This window comes from Hippichthys cyanospilos, chromosome 20 (genome assembly GCF_059441005.1).
Source record: "Hippichthys cyanospilos isolate Australia breed blue-spotted pipefish chromosome 20, RoL_Hcya_1.0, whole genome shotgun sequence".
Taxonomy (NCBI): Eukaryota; Metazoa; Chordata; class Actinopteri; order Syngnathiformes; family Syngnathidae; genus Hippichthys; species Hippichthys cyanospilos.
In genome coordinates, this window is record NC_142388.1 from 14200497 (window position 1) to 14212500 (window position 12004).

At 38.3% G+C, this 12004-nt stretch overlaps 1 protein-coding gene across 11 annotated transcripts in view; it reads left to right on the forward strand.

Annotated features, from left to right (window-relative positions):
- The first annotated feature begins 1941 nt into the window (after positions 1 to 1941).
- stxbp6l (syntaxin binding protein 6 (amisyn), like) overlaps positions 1942 to 12004 on the forward strand; it is a 26540-nt gene continuing 16477 nt past the window's right edge. For 4 of the 11 annotated variants that reach the window (XR_015863788.1, XR_015863786.1, XR_015863787.1 and 1 more), the window contains exons 1-6: positions 1957 to 2107; positions 3293 to 3307; positions 7180 to 7347; positions 9147 to 9277; positions 9382 to 9676; positions 10447 to 10542. Coding sequence is in view for 8 of the 11 variants with exons in the window: in XM_088403204.1 (XP_088259330.1) it covers positions 3295 to 3307; positions 7180 to 7347; positions 9147 to 9277; positions 9382 to 9676; positions 10447 to 10542 (703 nt within the window). In the remaining 3 variants the exon portion in view is untranslated. Of the gene's footprint in view, positions 2108 to 3292; positions 3308 to 3672; positions 3775 to 7174; positions 7348 to 9146; positions 9278 to 9381; positions 9677 to 10446; positions 10543 to 12004 lie in introns of all 11 variants that reach the window. The other 7 variants (XM_088403210.1, XM_088403207.1, XM_088403208.1 and 4 more) reach the window with 7 other exon arrangements.

Below are 12004 nucleotides of genomic sequence, written 5' to 3' on the forward strand. Positions count from 1 at the left end.
GACTTTGATCACTCCATACTTAAGGGTACAAATCCATTCTTTGGGATAACGACCTTAACAATTTGTATACATTGAATTATTCTCCAATACTTGTAAAAATTAAAGATGATTTGCAGAGATGGATGGGTTTGCCTCTTACCTTAAATGGAAGGGTTAACTGCATCAAAATGAATGTGCTACCACATTTACAGTACAGTACTTATTCCAATCCATACCAATTCCATTACCACAATCTTTCTTCAAGATCCTGAATAGTTACACAGTATTAGACAATTTATATGGCATGGTAATTCATCTCGGATGGCTTTGGCAAAACTAACCTTGGACTATGATTTAGGAGGACTCAAACTTCCTGTCTTCAAATATTACTATTAGCAGTGCAATCAAGGTTCATAGCATCCCTCCCCCAGGACAATGAAGCCTCCTCTTGGACACAAATTGGATTAAACCCTTTGAGGGAAATATCTCTCCGGGACTTTGTACACAAGCATAGCCCGAAGACTGTGAACAACACAACAAAAAATCAAATTTTAATACATTTAATCAATATCTGGTACAAAGTTCACAAGAGCCTGGGCCTGACAGTGGGATTGTCACCGAAAACTCCATTAAAACAAAACAAACGCATACCGATGGCCATTAACAATAAGATCTTAGATGTGTGGTACCAGAAAGGAATCCAACACTTAGAGGACTGCTTTGAGGAAAGAATATTTATGTCATTTGAACAACTGAAGAGGAAATATGACCTGCCCACTCAGACTTTCTTTTGTTATCTTCAGATTCAACCATTTTGGTTGTCTAATTTGGGTCCTGATTTGACTTTACCTACTATGGATGAAATAGAACTTTTATTTCATGATGAGGACAAACTTGAATTTATTTCTCGATTGTATCGCCTGTTGATGGGGGGCAGTCCCAAGTCAGGTCTACATAAATCCAGACTGAAATGATAGTCGGATCTCGGTGTCACAATTGTTGAAGTTGTAGGCGAAACTGTGCCGAAACGACCTCTCTAACATCATCAATGCTTATTATAGGCTGGCTAATTATAACTTTTACACTAGCTCCACTTCAGAAAAACTGCATTCTTTTAAGCCCGCTTTGTCAGAGTTGCATTTCAGATGTGAAATTGAGGTTGGTTCCTTTCTACATTGTGTCTGGCATTGTGTGAGGGCGGGCATGCAATATGCTCGACCTTAACTAAGATGATGGGGATAACTATCCCAATGGACCTGGAATTGTGCTTATTGGGTAATCTCACCATGATTTGCCACTCTCTAAATCGCCCACAAATCCAATTTCTCAGCATAGCCCTTTGTGTGCCCAAAAACTGTATCGCAGTGACATGGAAATCCCACTCCCCTCCCGCTATTGACAGGTGGTTTTCTGAACTGGACAGCTTTATCCCATTATAAAAAAAAAAATCACATATTGTCTCAGAAAACGGCACAGCATGTTTCTGAAGGTTTGGCAACCATACATGGACCTTACAAACCTTGTGATCACATAGTATAAGTGATTATATTGTATGCGAAATAATGCTAAATCTCCCCTTTCCCTTTTTTTTTCCCCCAGTGGGGAGTAGGGGTTGTTGGATGGGTTAAGGCAGTATGTTCACGGCTAGCCTGTATTGTATGCCTTTACTTGTGTTTTTTATGAATATGTTGAAATTTGTAAAATAAAATTTAAAAAAAAAACAAAAAAACAAGAGATTTTAGGAGCAAAGTTCCAACTAAAGATTGATATTATGAAATATTATTAAAGGTTCTAAGCGATGGCGAGGGAAGAATCCCACATCTCATGATTTTTGATTCAATGTTGTAAATGCCAATGTGTTGTATGTGTTTTTAGTAGCCATAAAGTGCAGTGGATTGTGTCTCAAACAGAGAGTGTCTGTTTCTGCTTTCCGGTGTGCTCCTCCTCTCGTGGGACACAGTGATTTGTGCGCTTTCATTAGAATGCACACCACATGGTGTGCCACCCAGGGTATAAATTCATGACAGCTGTATTATTTAGTAGTTAATCTAACAGGAAACTAACATCACTTTTAACTAACAAGAACAACTTTGTGCACTTTTGAGATTTGAGCGCAGAACCAGGAGAGGTAAGTCAAACAGTTTGATGTTACATTGTTTTTAACAAACAGTAAAATTAGTGTTACGTTGGCACAATGTTCCACCCATGATTAAACTGTGAACCAAAAAATCTTGTGTGCTATTACTCAAAAATTAAAACCTCTTCATTGATAATACCTACCGATAATGCAAAACCTTAAAATATCATTCCATTCCATTTATTACTTACTGCTTATCCTGTTCTGTGTTGTGGGGTGGCGGATACTGCCCCAAATGAATTTGGGCAAAAGGCAGAACACACACATAGAAAGATAACCATTTGGTCACACATCAATGTAATACACAGACCTTACAATGTTAAATCTAAAAGCCATTTTAATTTCTAAAAATAAAAAGGTTTTACCAAAAACTTAACAAAACAAAAATGTCAAACTATAATTCATGCAAAAACAGAGTTTATTTTAAATTTATTTGTTTTGGTATTGCTGTACATCCATGCAGTAGAATGAATTCTATTTTTCCAGGGTTAGGTTCAGAAATATTCCATATACTGCATTCTATATATTAAAATAAATAAGAAAAAGAAAAAACTTCAAGACCTGGACTAGACTTACTGGACCATGGAAACAATAACTAAAACTAATCAACACTGATTAACCTGATCTTAAAGCTAATTAACACTTACTAGAATTTAAAAAAGTAAAAACAATATAAAAACGAACTAATATGAAAAATACTAAACTATTACAACCCTGCAGCAAGGTCAAAGAATGTAACACGAGACCAAGAGTATTCAACAAAAATTGTAAACTATACAGTACTGATGGAGAAATGATCATGAAGGAATGACAGGGAGGATTATTATGTGTACTTATTTTGGTATATTATATTTTGAACACATCTGTGCATCTACTTGTAATAAATACCTCAAGTCAAATTAACCATTCATCTGTTCAAAAACATTTTGACATTAGTGTTATTAACACAAAAATAACTGCACAATTTTACAGTCGTGCTCAAAAGTTTACACATCATTACAGAATTTGTGATTTTTCTTTTGTAAGTGATGACTGAATGAGGACCCATTTTAAATGCACTAGCTACTGTGTGCTGTCCTTTGAAAATGAATCCAGTCATGGCTTATTGGACTTCGATAAATGGGTTTTTGACAAGTTTGCTCAATGAAATATCAACATGCAGCCTTTCTATTTCAGAAATGAACAGCTCTGGTGAGTGATACATTCATTTGAAATCTTGTAAAGCTTTTATTCATAATTTGTACAGTTATGAATAAAAAAGGATTGTGTTCTTGAATTGAAATAAAATCTATTGTGTAGGTTTGATGCTTGTGCCCACTCCAGGGCCCCCCTCAACTTTTCATGCTCGAGTCACCATAGTGTACATATATATATATTACTGTTTGAGCCACGATTCTATGGATTCACTTTAAAGTTAAAATGACTACTGTTTGTCCACTCCCATTGTAAATGAAGCATGCAACGAAAGGTTATCCATGCAAACTATACACAAATGGAGCTTGATTTGTTTCCAGAAGTTTAGAAACGTTTTTTTTTTTTTTTTTTAATCATGTGAGTTGCAAGTTCATTAACAAGTTTATTAGCAAGCGCAGTTTGACCTTCCAGGGATTGCGGAGCACAGACGCATACAGTGGAGACGCAGTATGTGGAATCCGCAGGTAAATGTGTGCCTGGGTGGAGTTTTCTGTTTTGTTAATTTGCTACACTGCGGATGGTGGATTTGGCCCTAACAGGGCATTTGCGCAGCTGTGCGACATGGTGGGACGGAACCAGCTGGGTAGACTCGCTGGTCCTTGCATGACACTTAGCTGTATCCCTTTGTGGATGATGACTGTGCATGGGATTTGTGCATGCTTTGAAGTTTGAAGACTGCTTTGCAACTCCAACCATGCAAACCCCTCACACCACAACCCTCCCACCCAATAGTTGTGTCGTTCAGATCACGACATGCTATTAAAGTACATTATGTTTTAGTATAATTAGCTATTTCGACATATTGTTTTTGTTTAATTTGATAGATAAGCGCAGACGCCAGTCTACTAAATTAATTGTTCTCAATTCAGAACAACAGACCACTAATTGTAAAAAAAAAAAAAACTGCGATATTTTAGTTGAAGATATACAAGCATGCATTTCACATTGTGTGATTTGAGAACATGAGTTGATAAGAGACAAATGTCATCCATTATTCTGTTGATTTGCAGTACTGAAAATGCTAAGTATTCATGTGTTTGTTGTGTTTATTTATCAACCTTTTGAATAAATTTGGATCATAAAAAATTCTAAAGGTGCTAAACACTGAACACATCTTTATTCTCAAAACAGAATGGCAAAAACACAAGCGGGCTGGCGTAACAGAAAAAATACTAGTGGGCAGACTGGCATAGGTACCGAGCCATGCTGCTCCTTTTCAACTCCTAATTGTCTGCAGAAAAATGTAGACACAGTCAAAATCTTAAATGAATAAAAATAAGTGTCTTGAGCGGGACTTGAACCCACCTGCAGGAATAAATAAATGACGGCAACTGCAAGTTTGTTATCTACTACGCTAATTCGTGGCACAGTTTCTCTTGTGCAAAAGTAATACATGTAGACCTTAACAAGTGTCCCGGCGGGGGCATAAATTAATCTAGTGCATAGTTTGACTACGCCCATGTTAACTGGCTCCGGGGAAGCAACTTGACAGGGTCGAGATCATCTTGCATTTAAATTCATACCTCATACGTCAGGCTCCTATGCGCTGAGCCGTCTCCTGACTTGCCACGACTGCAAAACTGTGGCACTGAGTAGTATACTGCAGTGGTTTCCAACCTTAATATCACCACAGATCGGTCGATGCTTGAGATTTTTACTGCGGACTGGGAGGTGGGGTGGGGGAGCGGGGCTCAAAATGTACCAAAATGTACCCAAATGACATTTAAATCATAAATTAATCTAGTGCATAGTTTGACTACGCCCATGTTAACTGGCTCCGGGTAAGCAACTTGACAGGGTCGAGATCATCTTGCATTTAAATTCATACCTCATACGTCAGGCTCCTATGCGCTGAGCCGTCTCCTGACTTGCCACGACTGCAAAACTGTGGCACTGAGTAGTATACTGCAGTGGTTTCCAACCTTAATATCACCACAGATCGGTCGATGCTTGAGATTTTTACTGCGGACTGGGAGGTGGGGTGGGGGAGCGGGGCTCAAAATGTACCAAAATGTACCCAAATGACATTTAAATCAACCATAAAACTGAATTACAAAAGCTTTTAATTTCAAGGGAAATACCCGACACAAACGAAAATGTGAACGAACGAAAGGCATACAGGGCAGTGCTATAAAACATGATGAAGATAAGAACTAATACTAGCTAACATATTATCCACAGTCAAACGTTGTTGGATCAAGAAACAAACTAATTTTGGGCATATTATCATACATCAACATTTTTACAAAGAAAGTACAACTCACAGACAGTCGTGGGCCAGATTTCACAGGGACAAAACAATGTGTGCGTCACACACGTGTGTGTCAGACTGCTCTCAAAACCACACCATCCTTCTCACGACAAAATGTAATATCAATAGTGGCCAGAGGCGGCGCCAAAAGACAAAGATCCAGCCAAACAAAGCGGAAATGAATGAACTGTTAAATTAATCAGTTCCAAAACATCATACCAGTTGATCCACGGACCGGTAACAGTCCGCGGACCAGTGGTTGAGGTCTACAGGTATTACTTTTGTGCAAGTGAAACTATTGCATGGTAGTAGTGGATAATGCACTTGCAGGTGTGTAATTTATTTATTCCTTCACCTGGGTTCAAGTCCTGCTCGTGACATTTATTCATTTTCGATTTTGACTATGTTTACAGTTTTCTGCAGACAATTAGGAATTGAAAAGTAGCAGCTTTGTTTCAAGTGTTTATTGATGAACAGACAGGTTACACTGTTAAACAATTTCCACATTGCAAATAAATTTTCTTTTTTTGCATAGACACAGAAATGTCTAAATGACTAGTTTATTTTTTTTTTTTGCCAGAAAAGGGCAGTTGGCCCAAAAATATCTTATTATTTGAATGTAAAGTTAGGGTTGTTGTACAGATGCAAAATCCAACATGGGAGCCAGAACAAAACAAAGAGATACTTAAGTTGAAATTTCTTTGAAATGTATGCATAAATCACGGACTTTTGATTCATATGGCTGTAAAACAGTCTAGATTCTTGGTTGAAAGAAAAGAAACGAGCAGTTATTTTACGTAAATCAAGTTATGCTAATTTGCCATTTTTTGCACGTTTTCAAAGTGCACCCATGGTGCTATATTAGATGATAATTATCTTGAATCCTCGACTGAATCCCCCTAGAGAAACTCCTGTGTAGTTGTATGCACTAAAACTTGATGATTTCGTCCTGTTTTCACTGAAATTCGGCGTAAGAATGCAGCATGCGTTTGAGTTGTTGTTGCAGTGAAAGCCGCTCACACGCTGCCTCTGGGTCGGCCCTCTATGCAAAACTGTTGCGCAATGTATGCAAGAGCTGTCCCGTCAAGTAATACTAAAATCTGTGCCCCATACAAGTTCAGACCTTTTTTTGAAGGTCAACACTTGATTTTAGAGCATTGGTTTGATTTGGATTTTGGTTGAGGTTAAGGTAAGGGTTAGGATTTGGCAATCTGCTGTAATGGTTAAGGTTAGGGACTAGGAAATAAACCCCCCGTTTGTGTTTGCCTGCGTATTTGTGCACCTGTGTCTGCCTGCATGTGTGTTTGTGTGTGTGCATCTGGAAATGAAAAAGAACATTGTTCATTTTCACAGTTAATTTGTACTTCTCAAATGATGTAAAGAATAGAAAATGCCAACAATTTGTAACTAATTGTCACACATTCTATTTCATGGACTCTCATTTCTATGTCATAATAAGCCAATGCACAAATGTTACATTTTTCTCTTTTAAAAATATGCTAATGTGGCTGCAGTGATGAAACACAGTCTCATATTGTCACAGGAACTTGCTTTTTCGTTATTCTCACTCCTCATCAAGGCCTGACAAACATCCTGTGTCTTTTCATTCCTAGTTTAGGACTAAAAGCAACAATGAATATTCAGTCTACCATAAACAAAGAAGTCTTCATTCCCCATAATGAAAGGATGCTCGTGGCAGTGGAAGTACAGAGGAGAAAAAAGAAGAGGATATCTTTCCTTTCCTCAGGCTCCAAAGGAGACTATGCAACCTTCATTTGTGTTTCAGGTGCAAATCCCAGTTTTTGACTTTGTGAAAATGTGCCATGAAACAAATTTTAGAGGACTTTTCACAAAAGGTTTGCAAAACATTCTAAAACTAGAGCCAATGAATTCAGGGCTGGAATTGACATTTTGACCACACGTGTCGTTGACGCAATAAAAATCAAAGATTGTTAAGACATTTTCCTCCTGTTAAGCATCAAAGTGAGACTTGCTCATGGAACGTTCCCCTTGTGAAACTTTTTCATCTGCATCACATTGTCTCTGAGCTACAGCCTTAGGAAGTGTTCATACAAGATAATAGAATATGTTTAAATTTTTGGTAGGTCTATTCTTATCACAAAATTAGAACTTGTTAGTGTGTATGTGTGTACGTGTGTAAAATAGAAACCACAGAAACAATGTTTTTCACAAAACAGTGCATTGTTTAGATACACATTTGAATATGATGGGTTTGTAATGTACTATTTTGAGGTTTTCAAATCATGGCTTTCTCTTTGTATTTAAAATATACCGTATTTGTCAGAGTTTACCTTGCTTATAAGTCGACTCCCTCCCTTTTTTATTAGAATTTGGGTGAACTTTACTAAAACACATTTATAAGTCTAACCCTGACATTAGTGGTTACATCGATCATGGCTGTCCAATAAATTAAAACACATTATTAAATAGTGTTTGTCAATAAAAAGACCAAATCACTTTTAGACGCATTTCTTCATCGTATGGTACATCGAATAACTTTTGCATAACTGTTGCGGTGGTAGAGGGGTTTGGGGGGGGCAAGATCGAGGCAATGCACACGTGTGCGTGGACGCAAATGCTGACACTAATGCTGCAACAACAAAATGATGGAGTTTCAATGCTTTATTTTTTTGACACAGCTAAATATTCATTTGTTGAAAAGTCCAAAAAATCATCATCACTACCTGACATGCGAAATAGCTTCTCCCATTTAACTCCCGGACACCCACACCTTCCTGCTCATCTTTTGCGCAAACATCCATGTTACGCTTCCATGGGTAGTCATCTTCGATCCCGTACATTTTTTTTGAAATGGAGGCCTTCAGAGATAATTTGCTGAACATCTTTCTTGGGATATTACCCCAAGCTTTCTTTACTTTCTTTACTTTAATTGAGGACTTTTGTGAGATCAGAGTGTGGAATGTTACCCTTCGCTGTTCCTTCTCCCACCTGCCGACATCCATTCCAGCTTGTTGAAGCACACATCCAAGGGCAGAAGGAGACAAGTCAAGCCGTCTTCACCCTTTCATAATGGGTCAAAGTCCGCTGGATTAATTATCCGTGCAGCCTCGTTGTTGACAATAAAGAGGCAATATGGCGGCGCTTGATAAAAGTGCATTTTCACGATTTCTGCGCAAACGCTCTAAAACGGACGCATGCTATATCAAATTAGAGGCATATAAAGTCATTTTAAGCCTTGTAAATGACAAGATATGATTTATTTTGCATTCGAATTGATATTCAAACAGATATGTGGAAAAAAATAGGTCTCTTTTGAGTTATGCGATTGTAACTCGACCGCCCTAATATGGGGGTTGAAAATGTGAAAAACAAAAACTGGACTGGTACTCAGATAAGTAAGGTAACAGTGTCTCAAATTTTAGGATGTTGTGTAAATGATAATGTTCTGTTTTTATTACAGCCTATCTATTCTCTTTCCAGTCATATCTTTTGCCATTATTTGGTTTTTGTTTGTTTTATGTTATTTGTGTTTCCATTTTTCCATAACTTAATTCATTGGACTTAGTTGTCGGCAGTAAACGATAATTTATGCTCTCTGTGTAGTGACCAAAGCAAGGCCACACCAGCTCCTCATTTCAAAGGTGAAGCAGTTTAGTGGCTCCTTGGCCTTCACAAGGACATCTCAATGGACAGTGGAGCAGCTACGGCAGGTCAATGGCATTAACCCCAACAAGGTCATCATCTCATTTTGATTTCATCATCCTGAGTCAACAAAGTTATCACTTTTTAAGATCATTAAGCATGCTTGCTTGCTAAAAGGTAATTCACTCTCCACTAGGACAGCCCCGAGTTTGACCTGGTGTTTGTCAATGCGGTGGATCAATGGGTAGCCAATTCAGTGCCAGAAAAGTGCATTCTTGTCCAGATTCTATATCGTGCCTGCCAGACGTACTGGGAGGGAAAGGCAGGAAATCTGGCCAAGGCGAGCCGCCGAGGTTCCCAGCAGCATGTGGGGGCTGTTCTTAGTGATTCCTCACTGGGGCCTTCATCAGGAACCGTTAAAGCACGGCGCAAGAGCCTTGTTGCACCAAGACCAACAGAGTTCATCAACTGCTCATCCAAACTCACAGGAGGTAATATACCATCACATTTCACAGCATTGTTCAAATGAAGATGTACAGTATCATCCATCGCTAACTTTGTTGTTTCGATCACCAATTGAACAATCCATGAAGTGGTAGGATCAATACAGTTGTAAAATTCCACAGAAATCACAAAACCGATTTCCCTAAAACATGATTGAGGGGTGGGCACACAGGCCTTTCAATTTTGGGGAGAATCCACAGGCAGCTTGTAAAGGGAGTCATATATTAGGTTGTTATTATTATGTGCTTATTTCTTGTCTAGAATAGTGTGGATTGCTATCCATGTATGCAGTCCTAGTTCATCTCACCCCAGTCCTTAGTTAAAGCTGTTGACGCAGGAAAGTGTGATCTGGGACCTCGGCCTGCTGTTGGTGGCACCCAACTTACTCTTTTTGTTATGTCTTGTAATGTGCAATGCTTTGCTGAATGAATAAAAATCAGGCAGGGACGCTTGAGTGATGAATTAGTGCCGGCAACGCATGAGTTCGTTCGTCAAGCTTTTTCCCTGTGCCATGGCTGAGAAAAGTCAGTCTTGGCTGGTCTGAGTTACTCTTTTTGCTGCTTAGCAGCTAGGCTTGTCCTAGTCTTCTTTTAGAGATGTCTCTGACATGTATATATATATATATATATATATATATAGAATAGCTAAAACGAACAAAATCCAATTCTGGCCAAATACTGTACCCAACAATTAATACAATTTCCACCTTCACCAAATGTCTGTTTATTCTTATGTTTTTTTGTTTTGATTTTGACAGATTCCTCCATCACAAATCTCTTCATCTACCGCTTCAAAGCCTACTTTAATGGTTTGAAGAAGAGGATTGCACACCAAAACAGCTCACAGAATAGAGGTAGAGTATTTGATCTTTTTATAGTCTTGCAAGAGCAGCTTGTGGAAATGCTCATTCTAGCCAGAATTTTTGTCTTAGATTTTTTTTTTCGTTGGTCTGTTGTCCATTGTCTATTCTACACCCCTCTCCAGCTGAAAGGCATCTCTTTACTCTGTGGTGAGGCAACATGAGTGGTGACTTTGTTGATTTCGGGAGGTTGAAACAATACAATGCAAAACAATAGCCGGTATTTATTGAGCGCTCAGAGCACTGAAACTGAGAGGGAGTGCGGTGCACGACTGAACCCACTGACAGAGGCTGTGTAATGACTAAGAGAGGGGCCAGCCTGCAACCCATTTGCAAGTTCAGTTGTACTACGAATGGTCAAAATGAGAAGACACTGCACATCCAGCATTTAAGTTCGTATACCGACTTTGGAGCTACTACTATATCACTTCTATTTAGGTTAGTTACATAGAATTGTAATTTACATTTGTTTCTCTGCCAGTTCGCCTCAGCTCTTGAACCGGAATCGACATTTAAAACCAATAGATAATTTGGTCAAACATTCTAATCGTTCTGCACAACAATATAGCTCATTAGTAAATGAGCCATATTGTTAAATGAACATTCACAGCGCAAACAAAATACAAACACAATATTGTTTTCCTATAAGTAATCACAATCCAAAACAATCTACTTTGAACAATAAACAGACGTCAAATTATATACATATACAAAACTGTAAATTATGTCATTTGAAAATTATGTGAAAAAAAACGTCTGAAACGGGGAAAAAGGTATTTGCATTTGTTAGGCTTCATCTTTTTTAGATTTCTCTTTTCAAATATTTGCTGCCTGTGTCATCAGGTTGAGGGGTTACAACCAGTGAGAGCGCAACCAACTCAATCGGCCATCAAGGACTGCTAAAAGACCTCATTTGATGATTTTGTTTAGTAATATTGCAAAAGGGGCTTCCAATGAGTATAAAATAGTCAAGAAGACCAGAAAATGTATTCTTTTCCAACTTCACAAGACATGGAAAATCCTGTAGCCACATTTTTAAAAGTGGGTGATTGAGCCGATTTCCTCTCCACGGATGCAAATCTTAATCACTTTCATTTGGCTTTAAAAGATCATTGTTAAGAATGGATGTTACATTGGGAAGGGAACACCATCCAAGACGTCGATGGATTTGTGCCTATATCTTCAGTGTATTTATTACCACCTTATTGGAAGTGAAACAGGAAGGGCTAAAAGACAGAGGACTACATCGGACTGTTCACACATGATTCAAACTGGTTTCGCTTTCCCATAAGTGGCAGAACACAGAGGATCACCTGTAAAAGCTCAACTCTCCACCAAAACAGTTTACTCAATATTCTATATTCTCAAATGATATGTTGCAAGATCTTCATTGTCATTACACCTGCCCAAAACGAAATTTTGACTGAACACTAATTGTCATAAGAGGCACACTGGC